Source organism: Saccostrea cucullata, unplaced genomic scaffold (genome assembly GCF_032062105.1).
Source record: "Saccostrea cucullata isolate Sc308-1 unplaced genomic scaffold, CSIRO_AGI_Scuc_v1 ctg27, whole genome shotgun sequence".
Classification (NCBI taxonomy): domain Eukaryota; kingdom Metazoa; phylum Mollusca; class Bivalvia; order Ostreida; family Ostreidae; genus Saccostrea; species Saccostrea cuccullata.
In genome coordinates, this window is record NW_026920935.1 from 22,250 (window position 1) to 44,722 (window position 22,473).

A 22,473-nucleotide genomic window follows, 5' to 3' on the forward strand; every position below is an offset into this window, starting at 1 on the left:
AGCGCACGGAACTTTTAATTGAAAGTTGCGGGTCCTTCGGTTGAGACCTTAAATACCGATTTCTCCTGTCATGGCTGACAAGAAATGGATCCCTCACTGTAAAATGACTCTGAGTGATAAGTAAAGGTACAAATTTATAGCCCATTAACGGTATATTGTGACGTCTCTATTTGAGTGAAAATTATCGAACGCGACGTGCAACAGTTTACAGTCAATCAATCTTATTTTAATATCACTTACGTTATGTACGAAGAGGAAGTCATAAACAGTTGTTCAAAAATCTGGTTCAAGTATCTAAAATGAAACGCAAGAAAGCAAAGCTAACACTCTTTATGTAGACTTATTATTTGTTTCCCATGTTGTTAACTCGAATGCATCCTGTCAAGAGCAAACATAAACATTTTATTGCATTTTAAAATAGAACTGTATGTCTCAACTTCATTTTCAAAAGAAAATATGATACTCAGTAATATCAAGGGGTGTCATTATTGTATTTATTAAGATTTTAAGATCAAAAGATATTTTAATCACATTTTGAAGAAATTCTAACGAATTTAATTCATTGTATTTTTAAATCAACTAGAGGTACTGTGAGCAATGAGCTTACTAAATAATACCCCCCCCCCCCCCCCGCTTCCTATATGAATATAATGACATCATCCTTGTTTCGCTCTGGAAAATCCAAAATATATATCAGATCAAAAGGTAAAATAGGAGGTGCACAATGGCAGTATGTAATAAAGATTCTGTGAAAGTTTCATTAAATTCACTTCAGTGGTATGAGAGGAGTTGCGGATAAGAGATGGGTACCCCAAAGCGTAACAGACGGACAGACGGACATACCGATTACTATATACCCTTCCACTTTTCAAGCGGGGGGTATAATAAAATCAATTGTTGAAGTGCTTTCCGATGCTTTGAGTATATGATCATCATCGATTTTATGCAGGAATGAAGAGGAGTGTTTTTTTCTGTCAGATTTTTTTCTCTTATCCAATCAGATTAAGGGTTGTCTATATAAAAACGGTGTAAAGTCAATCTTCAAAATTATTTTTAAAAAGCGATAGGAAAATAAATTACAAAGTGTAAGTACTACTTTAAATTCTAAGAATCTTTAAAAAATGGAAATGAAATAATGTATTTTTTAAATAAAGAGAAAAACATAATAATTAATTAAATGCTTAAGAGAACGAGAAATGGTGATCTGTTTACTGCGTAAAATGTAAAAGGAGTTCTAACAAGCTTTTTCCGGTTAGAAAAAGTAAATTTTTTTACCCCTGCTTAAGCTCAAAGTTGAAAATAAAAATTTGAAATCTTATTACATATCTACATAATATAATCATCTATTTAATAAACATTCTCAAAGATAATTTGGCTCCTGTGAAAAATTAAAGAATTCAGGGAAGAAGGGTTATTTTTGTAGAAACAAGATGTGAAACACTGATGCCCCGTATGGCATTGCAAGACTATGATTATTTTTTTTAAATGAAGGCCAAATTGAAAGATGAAGATAAAAGTATAGAAATATTGGTACCCAAAGAAAGGTCCGATTACTTGAAATGCACGTGGCATATTAAAGTCTTCATAAAAACCATTCTTAAACTAGAGGTACTGTGAGCAATGAGCTCACTAAATGATACCCTCCGCCTTCCATATGAATATAATGGGAGTGTGCATGTTTGGTTGTGAGAAACCCAAAATATGTGTCAGATCAAAAAGTAAAATAGGAGTTGCACAATGGCAATACCTAATAAAGATTCTGTGAAAGTTTCATCAATTTTCATTCAGTGGCATGAGTGAAGTTGCGCACAAGAGATGGGTACCCCAAAGCGTAACAGACAGATGGACAGACGGACATATCGATTACTATATACCCTCCCGCTTTTCAAGCGGGGGGGGGGGGGTATAATTAAGGTCAAGACTAACAATCTTCAAAACAAAGTCCTTCGTTAACACCAATGTCATTAGATCAAAATTTACTGGTACCAAAGGAGAGATCTTATCACAAGAAAAATAAGTGAAAAATGAGTCTTAGCTCAAAGCGGTCAAACGTTACGGCCAATGTAATTTTTTTTCAAAAGAATATCAATCTTCAACGTAAAGTTCAAAAACCCTAAGAAAAATTCGCTTACACGGAAAACATATGTGAAATATAAAAGCCTTAACTCTTACTGTGCTTAAGTAAGGCCAAGGTTAAAAAAATTGCCAAAGGTCAAATCCTAACACCATTGGTGCAAATCCAACTGTTTCATGGAGGTCGGTCTTTCTGAAGAGACCGTAATAAGCGAGGTCTCATGTCGCAGTAGATGCTTGCACGAAAAAAGATAAATCAATGCCCAATGACGCTGAGTGCCTAGTATAGATCAAAATTTGTAGCTCTCCACTGGCAAGTGGTGGCGTATTTAAAAGCGGTGAGTAAAAATTTTCGAGAGAGACGTTAGACAACAAACTAATAAAAGGCGGTTAAACTCCGAGTCGAAATAAAAAGATCAAATATTCTGGCACCCTAAGAAAGATCTTGTCGCAAGGAATAGACATATATGAATGTCCAATTAACAACCATCCAAAGGTTTTGGGGAAAATTACGTTTTTTATACAAAAAAAAAATATCTAACAAATAAACAGACAGAAGGTCAGGGAAAAACCATATGCCCCGAATCCTCGATTACGGGGGTATAAAACCGTCATTCAGAAACATTTTGCTAAACCAAAGGGCACCATCAAATATCTTTTAGAAGATAATTGGGTTTTGTGTAAAATATGAGGAGTTCTGGAAAATAGGGTTTTCATGTTCCTGAAACAAAAGATTCGGGGTTTAAAAGTTTTGCTCTGACCATTCGTCTGTCTGTTTGTCCGCAAAAAACATACCCTCGCCCATAATGTTCAATTGGTTGGAAGTGCAGCGTTTACATGTTCATTCCTGGTGGCAGGACTTTTACATAGGTACCATCATTTTAACCTTTTGAACTTGACTTTGGAGTCATTTTGCAACATTTTGCAAAATAAAACCTTGGCTTTAACATTGGAACAATTGGTGATTGGGCTTTTAAATTTCAGAGGTGCATTCCTTGTTCCAATCATGGAGTACGAAAGGGGACAACAGTTATATCTTTTGCATTCAAAGATTACAATGTATCAAACTTTCAAATGAATTTAGTAATGTTACATGAAGGTAAAAATAAGACAAAGATTAAAACAAATTTCTTACAAGCAGTGATTAAAAGTTCAAAATTTTCTGAGCTCGAAGTGAATATTTATAATCAGAGGTACATGTAGCTTAGCATAGCTGCTTAATTGTCTGAAACTGTTTAGTTCAAATCTTCAATTTCCTATCAAATATTGTAGTAATTGCAACTTGACTGAACGCGAAAAATTTTATCGGCAAGTGTGTATGCAGTGTTAATGTGTTAAATTTTTGCAGTTACATATTTCTTTGTTTTTGTCCACTCATCTTTTAATCACTACTGGTTTTACCCATCGTGAACCTTTCTAAAGAAGCATTTGAAACGTTTGAGTATAAATTAATATTATTAACCTACAAACTGTATGGTTCTTGGTAATAAACAATACATACAGCTTTCAAAATCTTCTTTGCGGGTTCTTAATTGGCATCTTGTGTTTTTGACTAGAAATCATGTTAAGAAAGAAAGTGCTGTTGTACTTCTTGCTACATAACATTTCATCCTTTTCCATGAAACAAAATGGTAAGTTTCTTTACTAAGTCTTACATTTTATTTTTAAAGTCGCTTTAAGAAGTAGAATGTCATGACTATCTACTTTTTAAAGACAATAATAATGATCACAAAAGAAAGTTCTTGTGTTAAGCAGAGATCTGCGTTTTATAATTTCTAATAAAAGTAATCGTACTTAATTATTTTGATTTAATGTAATATTCAATTTAAAATTACTTGTACATGTACAGTATTGATAAGAAAGACATGTTTAAATTATCGCAGTTTTAAATCACACACGTATTTTATATATGTCTTTGAATTTTCTTCAACTTATTAGGTCATTATATATCATACATGTAAGTAACAATGAGCCGTCAAATCGGTAGGGACAAAGCCTTGTTTTATTTGCATCTTCTAAAGACACATTAAACTGATCTGGAACATATTCTTTTACTTCCTCTTCAAGTGCAAATGTCTATACATTTATCAAAAACCCTTGATAATGAAAACTACATGTATATGTTACAGTAAATATGTGAAATCAGGAATTTCATGTATTTCCTAAACCATTCAGTAAATACATGTATTTACTGGCCATTTTAGGAAATACGTGTAATTTCTGAATTGCTAGGAAATTCATGTATTTACTGAAAAATTTAGCAAAATTTACACTTTTTTACTGAACTAAGCTGGATGAATATACATATCCTTTAAAACATTTGGTAAGTATACAAATACTATTTTTTTTTTTTTAAACAGCATTTAATTGATAAGAACTGTTTACAAATCTGACGTTATGCATTAAGTTTGAATTCTTTTTTGTACTGCTAATGTTAAATGGATTCCCTGATATTCACATATATTTGTAAAAAAGTTATTAATTTGGAGCTTTTACATTAGAATGATGTATTTGTACTAGTTTTTACATAATTTTTATTTTAAAATTTATAAAAAAAAAAATATACGATTTTTAAATGTTGATATACTCGGTACTGCTGTTTATTTGAGTCTTGCATCTTTAAAATTATGGTAACATACGAGATATGATTTGAAAATATTAGTTAATTCAAACTTATTAAGCAAAAATAAATGGTTTTTTTTCTATTTTGAACTATTAAAATATGAGGGTGGAAAATCTCTTTTAATAAAGTTTCATCTTGAATTACTGACTTCAATATCGTTAAATAATGTGAATTTTACTTGATTTTTTTTTTTTTTGCAGTTTTTGAGGAGACCGCGTAAGAATTGTTTTATTTGCAAACAAGATGCTTTAGGTTTTTTAATTTACTCTCAATACATGTAGCATTTTATGAATATCTAATTTAAAAAAAAAAAGAAATGCCAGTAAGCGATTTTAGTTTTTTAGATTAAATAACTGAAAGTTAGTGAAAGTATGTTGTGATATAGAAAACACATTCCAGAAATTGAAAGCAGAATATCGTTAAGTTTTTTGGTTAATATTTACAAATAATGCAATTTTTAAAATTCATAAGTAATTAAAAGTTTATTTCAAATATTATTTATTCACGTATGATAATTACATGTATGCTAACTGATATCAACATTGAATGCACTGTTCATCTGTTTATATTTTATGATTTATATTTTAAATTATCCCACCAAAATACAGTCAGTAAAATATGTGTAAAAAGTATTGAAAAGTTCAGTAAATACGTGTATTTCCTAACTGAAATTAGTAAATACGTGTATTCATTTCATGTATTTCCTAGAATTCAGGAAATACATGAAATTCCTGATTACACATATTTACTGTAACATATACATTATTCTTTTCGTGAAAGACTTGCTCTATATGATTTCAGACGAGCCTCGTCAGTGTATGATTATCCAGGACAAACAAGGACTTAAATATCCACACAGTGAGTGCTTCTATATTTTTCTGGAGTAGACAAAATTTATTATTATACTTTCATGTTAAATACTAAAATCTGATTGGTTTAGACGCAGTTAACAATCTGTTTTATTACCCTCAGCCTTAGTAACACACGTGACAACGGGTAACACAACGGTAATGCCAAATGCGTGGAAATTATGCGTGTACGGTTCACCGTAGAATTCTCAAAACGTCAGTTGCGCGTTTGAAAGAACCGAAATAAACTTGACGTCAATAAAAGCTTGCGTCCGATGTAGCTTACTTGAAAACAACAAACGACAGACGAAACATGCTTGCGAGTGCAGAAATAACGAAACTTTAGATGATAAAGGACTCGTAGAGTATCAAATAAACAATAAAGAGGTCAGTAAATCTTTTTCGAAGTAGCGGGGAGTTTGAAAGTTTTCTAAACGTGAACGCAAAGGCGATCAACGATTTGTATTGCTGACATAGTAAATCAAGAAGACATTCTGTATAATAAAATAAATGGTGCCTGTTTTGGAGGGTAACAGTTGAGATTGACACCCCTCGGAAAACCTGACGCGTCGGTTGACAATGGTTTTCCTTGGGGTGTCAATTTCAACTGTTACCCTCCAAAACAGGCACCATTTATATATTACTAGTATACATGTCGACAGATGCATGTTCAGTTTTATACCGCGTGTTCCTTTTCTTTTTAAATGAACATAGAATAGTGATTTTGATTTAAAAAATAGATAATAATTTAAAAAATCAAGCTTTTTTTTAACGATCAGATATTTTTTTCTTTAAGAATTACACAATGACAAATCATAGACATTGTGTTTGTATGTCTTTATGTTTGTATGTCATATCTTTTATAGGGGTACCGGAGTTTTTGAAAAGCAGAAACAAGGAAATGTGCCAAATAAGGAATTCAAGTAATTATTTCAGCTTTAAACAACTAAGGGTATTGTGAGCACTGAGCTCACTAAATGATACCCCAGCCTCCCATATGATTATAACGTCGAAGTCCATGTTTTGCTCTGGGAGACCCGTGTCAGATCAAAAAGTATATTGGAGATGCACAATGACATTATGCAATAAAGAATCTGTGAAAGTATCATTCAGTTTAATTTATCAATGGCAGAGGGAGAGTTGTGGATAAGAGATGAGTACCCTTCAATACTCGTATTGTAGAAAGAATGGGAATGTCCATGTTTTGTAATGGGAAATCCAAAATATGTGCCCAATAAAAAAGTTAAATGGAGAGTGCACAATGGCACAATGATATTCTGTGAAAGATTCATTTAATCTTATTCAGTTGTATAAAAGGAGTTGCGGATACGAGATGGGTATGTATACCCCAAAGCGTAACAGACGGACGGATGGACATAACGATCACTACATACTCTTCATAATTTTCGAGAGAGGGGTATACATAATAAAGCTAAAATAATACAAGGAAAAATTAATTTCAGGGGAGAAGGCATCAAATGAGAAAAAATTATATATCTCTTTTGAAAAATCACATGCATTGTTCTATCATTCAACATACTTATATTGCTGTTTTTCCAGGTAGCAAAGCTTTACGTTGTGGCAACACAGGTGTTTCCATTAAACCAGAATGTGTATGCTCCTTTCACAATGTATGGGAAGCAATGTATCATGATCATTCCTCTTGTCCTGGTGAAGTGAAGTCAGACAATGTTAGATTATTGAGATGTAAGTTATTTCACATCTTCAAGTTGTAAGTTAATTCAGAATACCATTAGGTCCACGATGAAATTTAGTCATTTGCTACAATGAAGTTGCATTGAAGTGGTAATTTTTTCGTTTCTATGAAATGTTTTAGGCTCTTTTTAAAACGTTGGTTGTCATATGACAATTTTGTTATTTAAGGTATGTCACTCGTCAGCTTTTTAGAAAAGTTTACGCAGAAGCTTTTACTTCAAAACTACTTATTAAAATTCAATTTTTATAACATATTTAAATTCAACAATGTATATTTAGCAGAAAATTCTGCAAATCTGCACATTTATAAAATTTAATGTAATGGAAATTTAGCCTCACATAATTTTACTCGGAGAATATTTTCCGTTTTGATATTGCTAAAATATTTAATAGAGGTCTTAATTTATATTTTTAGACTAAGTTTTACACCTTCCCTGAACAAACTTTTCCAAAAAATGAAAAAAATATTAAAGAAGTTAAGATCAAATTTACACCATTTTTTGCCTAAAAATCACATAATTTGACAAATATTTCAAAATTAACATCACTGACCCCACCTTTTTGTTTCATTATTTTAAACTACTCGATACTTGTAACTGATCAGCACTTAAGTCGTAAAAAGTTTGATATAAGAAAATTTTTTATTGCCTATTACATTTTTTAATACCCTAAATATGTTATTTTTTAGTGCAAAAAGGTCACACAATAATTTAACCGCATTAATTTACAAGATTCGTTTAATGATAAATATTATTCAAACTATTTTACGTAAAATAAGATTATATTTATTGCCATGCTTACATCTGATAAAATATAATAATAAAGTAATTAACCAAAGAGATGAAATTTAAGTGCAAAAAGGTCAACTTAAATGTATCGAAGATCAGTAGGATGCACACTGACCCCCTATTTTCTTTGCGATTTTGAGTTACACTTTATGAGTACTTATCCAAAATATACTTCTCAAAAAATCCTTGATTTAAAAAAATTCAGGAGTGACATACCTTAACTTGTTACGATAAACTTGATTTCATAAAATTGTAAATATTGTCATATTTTCACTTTTTAAGTGGCACTATGTTTAGATCGCGTAAGGAGTCTTCTAAAATGAATTTGTACGCTATCGGATAGATATGGAACGCCAAATTCCCAAATATGAGCTAAACATAAACTAGGTTTATCGACTGTAACCTATTGTTTACAAATCGTGAACTATAGTTAACAATTCGTTGACTGTAGTTTTCATCTGTAAAGCTATATGTAACGGTTGTTAACTATAGTTTATGAATGCTAATCTAAGTTTATCTGTCTGTAATAAAACGTTAACAATATATTTTGTTAATTAACATAGATTTATAATTAAAATAAATTATAATTTACAATCGTGAACTATAGTTAAGGTAGGATTCTTCTCTGGTTTCTGACTAGATGGAATATTCAAAGTATATTTGTTGATATGTCTTATATATTTAGATGTAAGAGATTGAAAAGACCATATTTTTCTTTCCTCATCACAATTATACAACTTGAAATAGAAATGGTAAACTGCGTTTGAAAACTAGCAGGGACTATATTTTGGCAGAATGGTGGCGTATGAACATATCTTCTTTTCTGCCTCTCAAAATTATTATATAACATTGAATTAAGTTATAAGTTTTACGCAATCAAAGACTAGACGAAATTTTCAAATGTAAGTTAAATTACTAATGAGGGACTACAGTTTCAAAATATATCAAATAAATAAGATTTTTCACGCATACTAGAACTATGTTGGCTTTAAAATCCTTCAAATCTAAGTACAGATTTGACCCAAAAACCCGTAAAAAGTGTTATTTCTCTCTTAGTAAACTATCAAAACTTTAAGATTTTGTGTCATTTTGTACCTTTATGTGACAACTTTACTATATGTGAAAATTAGAAAAAGTTAAAAATAGGAAGCATATATAAATAACTAATAAATTCTAAAAAATTAACAAAAGTAGAGGAAATTCAGATTAGCAAATATCTATTTTATTTAATTTATCCATGTCAATTTGGTATTATCAGCTTATAGGCCCTATATGGTAGTATCTTTTTATGTAAAAGGAAAAACATTCAATCTTTTGAATTACAAGTAGGGATCGCATGATTGGAAACAAAATTTTTTTATTCTTAATGTCCAGGAAAAAGGTAATGACCTTGACCTGACCTTGCCTCTAATATTAAACGGTCAAATTTAATATCACTGATACCATCACTTAGTAATATTGTCCTCTTGATTCTATGAAAATTACATTAATTTTTAAATACAAGAAATGTAAGAAGATTCTTACCTTTACTATAGTTAAATTGTAAACCATAGTTTACAAATCGTGAAACTGTATTTATCAGATAATATATGTTTTGCAAGCGCAAATATGGTTTACAGATGTAAAATATAGATTAATGTTGTTAAATAAAGTTTACAGTTCGTAAACTATATTTTAAAACCGATAAACCTAGTTTATCGACTGTGAAACTATATTTAGCTCATTTTTGTGAATTTGGCATGTCATAGACAGACATGTTTTTCCCCAGTTTTTATCTATCAAATTACTTTATATGGCCCGAAATTCATTTTATCAGTTTAAACTATGTGTAAACCATTTTAGCTACGCTTTTTCCGATGTTATATTCAGATTTTTAATTAGATGTAAAGTTAAAAAAATATATATTTTTTGCCTTTTGGCGACGTCATTGACAGACCGTTATTTTAGATAAAATAATGCGAGAAAAAGAATCATCATTACATACTCGTGTGGGATAGTTAAATAGTGAAATTCCACCCTAGGGCCAAGATTCACGGTCTAGGACTCGGCAAAGCCTTGTCCTAGACTGTGAATCTTTTCCCCTCGGTGGAATTTCACTATCCCACACTCGTAGTAATGAATGATTCCCGTGTCAAAGTAATTGTTGGCACGAAAAAGATCCCTCACTGCTCAATGGTTCTAAGTGCCGAGTAAAAGACAAAAATTTTCAGCTCTCCATCGGCAAGTGGTGGCGTCTATATATGAGTGAAAAATTCTCGAGAGGGACGTTAAGGTTTTGCCGAAGGTCAGGATGTCTAAAAATTTACTTTTACAATACCTCCTAAACTATGTGATTAATAATGTAAAAATTTTACAATTTATAAATATATAATTGATTAACAGATAGAGAGTATCACTTGACAACAAATATTAAAACACACACACACACACACACACACACACACACACACACACACATATATATATATATATATATATATATATATATATATATATATATATATATATATATATATATATATATATATATATATATATATTTAATTTTGAGAAAAAAACATATATCGAGGAATTTGCATATTTAAAAGAAAGTGCATCTTCTTAATTCTGTACTTTTAGTGGAAACCATAATCAGATAATTGCAGAAATAATATTATGTTTATCAATGAAAGCAAGTTGGGCGTGAATGGTTTCTGAAAGGCTGTTATTGAAAGCATGACACTTATAAAGACAAGACCCCTATAAAATTAGCCAGTTGCAATGTTTTTGGGGGGTTCAAATCTTAACACTAGGACAAAATAAACAGGGTAAACAACTTTTCAGAGGCTATCGTAGTCCAACTAGCCCTTCATTGATAATCACATATTGAATTTTTTCTGCAATAACGGCTTTCACTAAAGTACGGAATAATAAGTGAAATTGTTAAAATGTATGTATTTTTTCAAACAATTTTTTTCGATAAATATTTTTAAGAATTTGATATCAAGTGATACTTTCTATCTGTTAATCAATTATATATTTATAACCTTTAAAAAAGTTTTAACTTTTTAAGCCACATTGTGTTGGAGCTATTGTAAAAGTATTTGGACATGTTGACCTTTATTAAAACTTTAAACAACATACAATCAATCAATCCTCTCTAAATTTATGGATGTACCATGACAGTAAGCGTTCTAAAGACAGCACCAAACGTTCCATTCAAACAAAAAAAAACCTAATCCTGATTCCCGCCTACATTTTGCACCCATTTAATTCAATAACTAATGGCAATTTAGCCCTAAATTCTTTATACAAAGTACAATTTAATAGTAATTGATTAATTATTTCAATACCATCGCTAATTAGCAAATAATTCCTATTTCCAGCTATTGAAATATGGGGTGGGGGGGGGGGGTTAGACGATGTTTTCCATTAAAATCGGACTTTTAAGAATCATAATATTTTTAAATAGTCTTGGATATATATAATTATTATTTTTCTTTATTGTTCCAACTATCTGACTGGCTCAAACTGGATCACATGATCAAGCATAAAAGTTCTTACAGACTGGATGTTTCTATGTTAAAAAATTATAAACCTGCTGTTTCTAAAATTGGAAACGTTTTTCTGTGAAGCAACAATAGTGCTGATCACAATAGTCTTTATAACCTGGATGTTTCTAAAAACAGATACTGCAGCTGGTTTTCATTACTGTGACGTCATAATGCAAATGACATAACAATGCCTTGTATGAGAAGGTACCGAAGTATTAGAAAGAAGGATTTAAATACATTTCTTATTTACTGATAAAAAATAATAAAACAATTGTAGCCTTTTGATTCGGTACAATCCCTCGATATATAGACCTTAGAGAAAGCATATCCACCCCTGCGAAATGATATTCATGATTTTAAGAACCTTTATGAGTTGTTCATAATTGTTCATGAATGGTTCTTAAAGGATTCTTAACAGGTTCATAAAAGTAGTTCATGAATAAAATTCATGAAAACATTCATAATTCATAGTTCATGAACAAATGATGAACAAATATGAATATTGGTAATTTTCAGTTTAAAGAAAAAACCTTAATAGTTCAAGGTAATGAATGTTCATGAATTTTCATGAAGACTAAAAATGTAGAAATAATTGTCACAAACGATCGCCAGAAAACACTCATTACTCCCATAATACAACTTTTGCATGCAGAAGCAGTCGTTGAACAAGCCCCTGATTTAATTAATAACATGCTTTTGTTTTGATTTTGAAAGTATGGGATCAGAGCTGAGTAGGGGAACATAAGAGGTTAAAATCACTATTTTCTACTCTATGTAATTGATAACTTAGATTCTTCAGGATAATAAAACTTTGTTATGAACTGTCTAGAAGGGAGATTATAATTAAATTATGATCGTAATTTAAAGAACACTGCATCAATATTGACAGCATTTTTTTTCTCATATTGAATTACTAATGTTTCTTCATCAGTTAAAATGGCCAGCTATATTAATATTGTGCTTTAAATTATCTCATTTTTCACGACACAACTTTCTTTCGACCAATTTTCTCTATTTGTCAAACTTTTAACAAGTTGTAAGAAAATGAAACAGACTTTCAGTCTAGGAAAAATTTCATTGTCTTCGTAAAAACTAACCCGAATTACCGAAATGCCCCTGATTTACCGAAATGCCCCAGGGAATTACCGAAATGCCCCATAAAACTACCGAAATGCCCCTTGAATTATATTCTTATAGTCATTTTATGTTAATTTATGATAAATATTACTAACAAAACTGTGCATTTTGAACACAAATGTTAAAAAATATTTAACTGGCTAAAATATTGTGACCTCTAAGAGCGATAACTCTTGCAACATTGTGTCAGCGGGAAGCATTTACTGTCCGTTATTTTATGATCTCTCTCTCTTTCTCTCTCTCCCGCTCTCCTTTATTTTGTTGAACAAATTTTATACTGCATGTCTTGTTAAATATTTAAAAAGAAGAAGTTGAAACATGGCAGAAATACAAGTAAGTATACACAGTTTTATTTACATCTCATATAAGTATACAAAACGCAATGTTAAAAAAGAGAGATTTTTAAAATTCCACTTCTGGGTAATCACAAGCTGTAAATAAATAAAAAGCAGTAGACAAGGTCGGCCAAAGTATACAGGAAACTACAAACTTAACTACTGACTGTGATAAAATATTAATATTGTGCTACGGAAAAGGTGAGTTATAACAATTTTAATACTTTTATATACTTTTATTTTTCTAATGAAAATTGTATAAAAAAAAAAAAAAAACAAACATCCTTGACAAATTGGTAAAAGAAGTATTAAGAATGTTCGCCGGTATCATTAGTCAGGTTTTCGACCCTGATAATTAGTTTTCTCCGTACGTCTCTAGCAGATAGGATTCTGATGAAACTGCCATTGGTAAGTCCTTTGGGTCGGAGTAAAGAGCACTCTAAATCCTGAAATATATTTAATTTTACATAAAAATAACAAAACTCGGAATTTGAAGTATCAATAATCATATTACTAAATTTGTCAACAATATTGAAGATAGGTTCATCGTAATACAAGAAATATTAATTATTCCAATTTCATGTTAAGCGAGCATGCAGAGTTCTATAGGTAAAAAATATTTTTTTAAAAATGCAATTATGCTTAAGAATAATTACGGCACGTCTGAATACTGGTCCTACACAGTAATTGGAGCTCATGGCTAATGTAAGATATCATATTGATTTAAATTATTTTGTACTTATCTTTTGATCAAAATGTTGATTACAAATAAATAAAATCAACCATCATCATGATCATTTCGTCTGATCGCTTTAAGAGAAGAATTAGAAGCAGATTACGGAAAATCAAACTGCTAAAAATAATTATTTGTTTTTATACATATTTAGGGCTTACTACCAACTACAAAATAAAAAAAACTTACCTCTCCAGTGCTTTGAAAATTCGTATTCTTTCTCATAGCAATCTCGGCAAATTTTTTAATGGATAACGGTACGCAGTGGGAGACTACGTAAACCCCTGGGGTTCAGAGTTGTAAAATTTATAACCAAATAAACAAATCTATAGCATATTAAACTTAAAAATTTTAAATTAATTAATTCAAATTATTCAGCATGTAAATCGACATCATCAAGAAAAAAATATTTCTGCAGGCTACTCATGTAATATGAATACAAATACTACTAGAGTTATCTCTCTTAGATATTAGATAAACGAACCTTTTGAAAGAAAAAAATACATTTGTAAATGTTTTTTTAATTCGATTTTTTGAAAATATGTATAATTAACTCACTATCTTTCATAAAAACCAACGTATTTAAGTTTTAAAGGGGCATTTTGGTAGTTTTAGGGGGCATTTCGGTAATTTCCAGGGGCATTTCGGTAAATCAGGGGCATTTCGGTAATTCGAGGTACCGGTTCAAATATCATTATGATAATATTTTAGTTATCGAATAAGAAAAAAAAATATTTATATCTAAAAAAAAAAATTCATTTTATACATTTTGATAATTTGCTGATGAAAGAAACACCAGTTCAGCTTCAGAAACAATCAACAAAACTGTATTTTAAAGTGAGAAAAATCAATTTCTTATCAAAAAGTTTGTGTTATGGGTTTAAGGAATCACCAGATAGTATTGTCATTGATTTCCCTGGCATACATAACACAACTAGAGATGATTCCTCATATTTACATTTAATTGTGAAATAAATTTGTAAATATAGATTTAAAAATGCCGTCTAACAGATTTGAATTACACTAGGCCTCCCATGTCAATTTCAACAGTCCCCACTCTCTGAATTCAGACACAGATAGCTGTACCAGATTAATTTACATGCTTAGCAGGCCTCCTTAGCTTCTGACCTTTTGCTTGGTGAAATGTACATTTCAGTTGAATCATTGAGAAATCAAGTTGCCTAACTTTCAAAGAGTTATCACAGAAAAAACAAATAAAAATGTAAATATAACAAAAAATTAGGAATGAAATAAGGGATGAAATAAATTGAAGGAGGAATGATTCCTTGTTTACTCCCAACCCCATGTGACTGTGAAGAATATAAATACATGTGTATTTAGGGGGGATTCAGATTTCAAATTTGTAATCCAGGTGCATTTCTCATTGTTTTTAACCTTGTATCTTTAAGTCTAAGTTTTTAGAACAAAGCCTCTAAATATTTTCTTTTACTGATAGAATTAATTGTAGTTATTCATGTTTTTTTAAGCACCTTTCACTGCTGTGCATACCAATGAAGATGAGCTGGATATTATCACAAAACCTGTATCGGTATACTTTTTTCTGATTACTGTGTCTCATCATTTTAGTTATTATAGACAGTTTAGAAAGCTAAAAGTAAACAAATTTTAGAAAAATATAGTTCATACCTCCATTGTTGATAATTTTTTAAACCAAATAAAAAATTATGTGTTTCCAGTAATATTCCAAATTTAAGTGGGTAGTAGCTGCAGAACTATAGCATCATGATTTTATGTGACCATAACTCTACAGGTCCTGTAAGGAAATGAAGTGCAATTTACATTGCAAGATTTTTTGTGCAGTGTTGGGGAAAATTTCTCCACTTTCCAGGATCTGTTAATCAAGGACCTCTCACTCCCTAATTCTTGACACATTTTTTATTCAATCTCATTTTATTTACCTCTCAGCCCTTAATAATCATCTCTATAGGCCAATACGCTCGCCTGTTTAGCTTTTTTGTCTGATGGCAGATAATTCAAGGCAAGTGAGTTTATTGGTCTATAGAGACAATTATTAGTAGCCACAATTAATATGCTTGATATTTGCCTTGTAGGAAGAAGTTAAAGTAGATGAAAACTTTTCAAAAAGAGACATAACAAGGTATAGCATTCAACTTACCAGAAAGAATTTATTAAAGAGAACAAAGCTTACTTGCTTCAAATGGGAAAGAATATTTATAATATTTATCTTTTTTTACAGTACACCACAACAGGATGAGGATGCGGGTGATTTCCTCCTTTTGGGGGAAACAAGTCCTGGGAACATGGACAATCTTAGTCATAGAATACGTGTAAGTAAGAAATGATCTTATAGAGATATTTATTGGGCTTTTCAACTGCATGTACTTAAAGAATAACTGTCTAATTTTTTGGTTTCATGATGTGATCAATCCAATGAATTGCTTGATAATTTGCATAAAGCGCTGAAGGCATTTTTGCATAAAATTATCAAGCAATCAAAATGATTGATCATCGTCATGAAACCAAAAAATCTGACAGATATTCCTTATATTTACATGTTCTTGATTCTGCCAATCCAAGTGCTCTAAACCCCACTTCTGTCTCTATTTTTTCCTGCCCCACACATGATTTGTTTTTTAGCTCACCTGAGCCGAAGGCTCAAGTGAGCTTTTCTGATCACATTTTGTCCGGCGTCCGTCTGTCCGTCTGTCCGTCTGTCCGTCTGTCCGTCTGTCTGTCTGTCTGTAAACTTTTCACATTTTCGACTTCTTCTCAAGAACCGCTGGGCCAATTTCAACTAAACTTGGTACAAAGTATCCTTGGGTGAAGGGGATTCAAGTTTGTTCAAATGAAGGGCCACGCCCGCATTCAAGGGGAGATAATTGGGAATTAATGAAAATTTGGTGACATATTTTAAAAATCTTCTTCTCAAGAACGACTGTGCCAGGAAAGATGAAACTTATGGGGAAACATCCTTAGGTAGTGTAGATTCAAGTTTGTTCAAATCATGACCCCCGGGGGTAGGGCGGGGCCAAAATAGCGGACCAAAGTTTTACATAGAAATATATAGGAAAATTCTTTAAAAATCTTCTTCTCAAGAATGACAAAGCCATAATTCATCATATTTATATGGGAGCATACTCAGGTAGTGTAGATTCAAGTTTGTTAAAATCATGTCCCCCGGGGGTAGGGCGGGGCCAAAATGGCCGACCAAAGTTTTACATAGAAATATATAGGAAAGTTCTTTAAAAATCTTCTTCTCAAGAATGACAAAGCCATATTTCATCATATTTATATGGGAGCATACTCAGGTAGTGTAGATTCAAGTTTGTTAAAATCATGTCCCCCGGGGGTAGTGCGGGGCCAAAATGGCCGACCAAAGTTTTACATAGAAATATATAGGAAAAATTCTTTAAAAATCTTCTTCTCAAGAATGACAAAGCCATAATTCATCATATTTATATGGAAGCATGTTCAGGTAGTGTAGTTTCAAGTTTGTTCAAATCATGACCCCCGGGGGTAGGGCGGGGCCAAAATGGCCGACCAAAGTTTTACATTGAAATATATTGGAAAATTCTTTAAAAATCTTCTTCTCAAGAATGACAAAGCCATAATTCATCATATATATATGGAAGCATGCTCAGGTAGTGTACGTAGTTTCAAGTTTGTTCAAATCATGACCCCCTGGGGTAGGGCGGGGCCAAAATGGCCGACCAAAGTTTAACATAGAAATATATAGGAAAATTCTTTAAAAATCTTCTTCTCAAGAATGACAAAGCCATAATTCATCATATTTATATGGGAGCATGCTCAGGTAGTGTAGATTCAAGTTTGTTCAAATCATGACCCCTGGGGGTAGGGCGGGGCCAAAATGGCCGACCAAAGTTTTACATAGAAAGAGGAAATATCTTTAAACATCTTCTTCTCAAGAATGACAAAGCCATAATTCATCATATTTAAAATATGGAAGCATGGTCAAGTAGTGTAGATTCAAATTTGTTCAAATCATGACCCCCAGGGGTAGGGCGGGGTCAAAATGGCTTTTAAAGATATATATAGGAAAATTCTTTAAAAATCATTTTCTAAAAATAGCAAATCCATGATTGGTCATGGGACTACTTTTGGATTTAAACTTTACAATAGAAAGCCATTTTCTACTTTTTTCTACCCTTAGTGCTCAGGTGAGCGATGTGGCCCATGGGCCTCTTGTTTAACGATGCCTATCGATGAACCAGTGAATTTTATGTAGAAATAAAATACATTTACATTTTGTAATTTTATCTTTTATCAAAGACATTGGAAATGTAAATATACGAATATACTCTCCACATTTGAGCTAATTTAATGACAATTCCTTTCAGGTGTCCAGTGCGCTGTTTGATGTAATGTCAGGTCAATCAGAGATTGACCATCCACTTTGTGAGGTAGGTGTGAAAGGATTTCATACAAAGTAACAGAGTGTTTCCATAACCACATTGTGTCTAATGGTAGGCTCTGGAGTTGAGAGATAAGTTACCTTCCTTTGATGATCTATTATTGATAAGTTCAGGGAAATGAAAGACCCTTTGAAAGTGTACAGATTTAAGGTAAGGTTTGCGTCTCCCTCCAACTCATATTTTTTTTAATATGCATACATGCTATATATCAATTTTTTCAGGGAGATTAGCTTCATCATTCAATATGATTTTCAAAGATATTGCCCGTCTCATTTTTTGAGTAAAAGACGCCAAATTTAACGTATTTCACATTTCACCTCGAATATTATTTTCATTGAAAAAATTGATTTTTTTAATAAATTTTCAAACTTTTATAATCAAAATGACCGGAATTAGTATAATTCATGCTTCTAATATTTAAACTTTTAATTTTCCTTTATCAAAAATGTGAAAATTTGGGTAAAAAAGAAGATTTTTCAATTTTCCTTGATAAAGTGAAACCGTTGCCATGGCAACAAAAATATAAAAACCAACGTTTTACATATCTACCAATTCCATCAAAATCCATGAAGTTATTAATTTGATCATTTTCATTAATTTGAACTAAAAAAATATGTATGTCCCCAATATTATTTCCATGGAAACAGGGGCTATATTATGGGTTCGGAACATAAAAATCAGGCTTTTTCTACACTTTTAAAGACAACATTGATATCACCTTGTCATGGTGAATGTTAAAGACTAAATGTTATTTTTGATATTGTTTTTAGGCATAAATTGGCCAAAAATATTCAAAATAAAACGCCTCCTGTGCTACATGATGGCCTAAAAAATTATTCCATGGAAGAACTCTAGTATTTATGGCAATCTTTACATCTGAATATTTTGATGAAATTGTCCATGAATTATATTGCAACACCTTTAGAAGTACATGTATATGTATATAAACATACATCAGAACATGTTGCAACTAAACCAATTAAAAGCCTATGAATTTGACCTCATGCTGATTAGTTATTCCAACATGTAGTAACTTCTAGACATCTTTGTAGCAAAATATTTTTATTCAGTTATGGTTGGTGACTGTCATTATACATGTATGCCATTTTTTGAGTGAAATGTTGTAAGCATTGCATCCACGAAGCTGCTGTTTTTATAATTAAATTATTTCTTTACTTCGAAGAGTAGAAATGCTATCTTTAAAGTAATGTTTGTTTGCCCTCTCTTGACTCAGGGTAAAATTATTGGGTCAGTAGGTGAGAAAATCTTCAACAACATTTTTTAAAGGGGATAAGAGGAATAAAAAGAAAAAAAATACTGCCCTGCATTGAAAAAAAATTTTTCAGTCTGGTCATTTTAGTCAGTCGGTCTGGAGAGGCCGACAACCAAACATTTTTTAAAGATGGCCTATTTCTACACTTCATGGACATTAGCTCAATCATTGGATTAGATAGTCTTAGAATCTAAATTGAAATATCAGACAGAACAAAATAAAGATGAATTCTAAGTGACATCAATTCATACTTTAATGAGTTTACAGAGTACTTCTGATTTCAGAGAAAAGGCAAATTCTGCAAAATGACATAACAATGTCATTATGATAAATATTTGTCAAGAACAGGGAAAAAGAAACAATGCTACAGTGATAGATATATTTCCTTGATATCCATGAAATAATAATTTAAATATAACAAAATTTTCTGCTTTTTAAAATCAAAATACAGAAAAAAAAATTAAAAGATTATAGATGTAAACAATTTTAAAATAAACTACATGTATTTGTGAAATTTTTTTAATTTTATTAGATTACTAAATTGGTCTTATCATTCCTACTAAATTAAGAACCTTACAATTGCCAAGTGTCATGAAACTGTTACAGTAGATATATAATTATACATGTTCACTGCAGCTTTACATACAAAACTTGTCAGTTTTCAGAAATACTTATCTGAGCATATTAGGTCCTGGTAAGAACAAAATTTAATGAATAAAAATATTAATCTTAATTGTTCATGTATTAATTTCCTTGCAATTTTACAAACCCTTTTAAGAAACTTGTTACATGTAAGTATAGACAAACATGACAAAAGCAACCTTCAATTAATACCTATGATGTATACATTTATTTTACTGAAAACAAATTCAAAGATGGACAAGCAGAGCATGAACTGCAATCATCGCATACACATCTTTTCTAAATATATGGAAAACAGCATGTATATACTAGATAGGATGTTGTTGAACATTAAATTTTCTTCTATAATCTATATACATATAAAAATATGCATTGGGTATAACAAGTCAGAAGTTCTTCTCCAAATCTCCATTGATTTTGCCATGTCTGGTTCAACATCTTAGCTTGATCCATCCAACTTTCTTTAATATTCTTGAGCTGATATGGGATGACCTCTACTTTGATTGATGGCACAAATCTTTTAAGGAAAAACTGAAGTACTTTTTTTTGGTTCTTATCTATTCCAATTAATGACCCATGATCTGAAATCACATGTGTTCATTTTTACAATAACATTTAAGGAATTGCATTTTTTTTGAATAGCATAAGGAATTGCACTGAGTTTCATTCACTCAATAAAATGAATAAATTTCCAATATAATGAATGAAGAATCAATATGAAATTATTGTAAAATTTACAGATTGAATTAGTGAAATGCAAATGCTTGATCAAGAAAATTAATGTTCTTGTCATGCACAATCTGTATCTCTTTTTTATTAATTAGAAAAGGAGATATTAATTAAAATGAAACCTCATTTAAAAAGGTAACTTGAACAATTGAATACCTGTTCTGAGGCCTAAAATGCAAGGATTTTATTGTTCATAATTTCTTGAATGAATGCATTTTTTTTATTTTTTGGCAATGTTGGGATATTAGTCACATCCTGACATCCTTGTACCGTTTATTCATCGTTTTTAAATCCGTAGTCAGTAGATCATTCATAACTTTCAGTAAAATGAATAGTTAAATAATTACCTGATGAAAATACTATCAACAATCAAACTGTCAACATCATCATTGGACATGGTCAATGCACCGTGACTTTTCTTCCCTGTTCGGACTGCATATAGCATAATACTTTACAGGATACTCTCAGGTCTTTTCTTTTTTCTTTCCCATTCTCACTTAAAATTTTAGTGTAGTGGTGAAGCGAGAAACACACATCAGCACAATGCGTCAATGACTTTCTTCTGATCGGAATTGCCGTGCAACTTGCCACGTTTCGTATCGAAAATAAACAAGTCCTCCTTTATTGGTTCATCCACATGCATCACGCTAATCTCAAAGGCTTCTAAGATTCCTATGCTTTGATTTGTTATGACTTTCTCATGAAAACGTCCTTCGTTTTTAGTCCTAACATTAAGTGACAACAAACATCAAGTATGACAGAGGAAATTCGTTACCGAGATGCTTAGCATCGCTGGTCTAAATTCGCCTGTTTCAAACGCAGGTGTGTTTGAAATATCAGGTGTGATTGTCCACTTAGATTCGAGGGGATGTTCTGTGAAAATAAAATGGAAAAGGTACCTATAATTGAAAACTGACGTTGAAATAAAATCAGAGATAATATGTATTTTTTCTTCACACACTGGAGTATTATACGTATAATATTATAGGTTACAAGAATTTGTGATAGAAATGAAAATGCATCGTCTCTTAATTACCTGCAGAACTGTGATAGAACAAAAATGGACTGCATTACTTACAGTGAAAATAAACGATATACTTTCAAGTGTACTAAAAAATCTGCGACAATCCTACGAGGAAAAGGTAATAAAGATACAATGTTAGAATTTAAGAACAATTGATCAAAGGTAAACTGATATATTATTACAGAGTGAAGAATTTATATATTTTTTTCTCGCAGCTGAATTGCCAATCTGTAGAGAAACAGAAATAAATACCACAGAGTTGAATGCAGCGATAACTCCAGAGGGTGACATCAGACTGACCAATCCTCAATACACATCAAGAGGCAAGTCATTGACACCTACTCTTTCATTCATTTTATTTCTTAGGGAATACGAACTGCTGTAAATTGGAAAAGTATTCCATTTAACCATTTATATCGCACGAATTGTAAGGTTCTTAGAAAGTTAAGATATGAATACCGGGTAATTTTTATTTGATTTTACAAAACCGGCCTATTTTCATTTTAACTTTAAAAATTTTGAACAGTTGGTGCTTAGACCTTCATTAACAGTACTGTACATATTGTATAACTTTTCCCCACTGAAATTACTTCATAGTAGTTTT

General features: G+C 31.2%; 1 protein-coding gene and 1 long non-coding RNA gene across 2 annotated transcripts; both read left to right on the forward strand.

Moving 5' to 3' along the window:
• Window positions 1-6,877: 6,877 nt before the first annotated feature.
• Window positions 6,878-22,254, forward strand: LOC134258781 (uncharacterized). The gene is made up of 9 exons (XM_062741371.1): window positions 6,878-6,881; window positions 7,105-7,251; window positions 15,274-15,335; window positions 15,859-15,905; window positions 16,005-16,095; window positions 18,127-18,189; window positions 21,681-21,740; window positions 21,834-21,987; window positions 22,085-22,254. The coding sequence occupies exons 1-9, from the start codon at window positions 6,878-6,880 to the stop codon at window positions 22,252-22,254; spliced, it is 798 nt and encodes a 265-aa protein (XP_062597355.1).
• LOC134258711 (uncharacterized) lies at window positions 15,247-18,274 on the forward strand. Its single transcript, XR_009990212.1, has 4 exons — window positions 15,247-15,335; window positions 15,859-15,905; window positions 16,005-16,095; window positions 18,127-18,274. It is a non-coding gene; the product is annotated as an uncharacterized LOC134258711 (long non-coding RNA).
• Window positions 22,255-22,473: the final 219 nt, after the last annotated feature.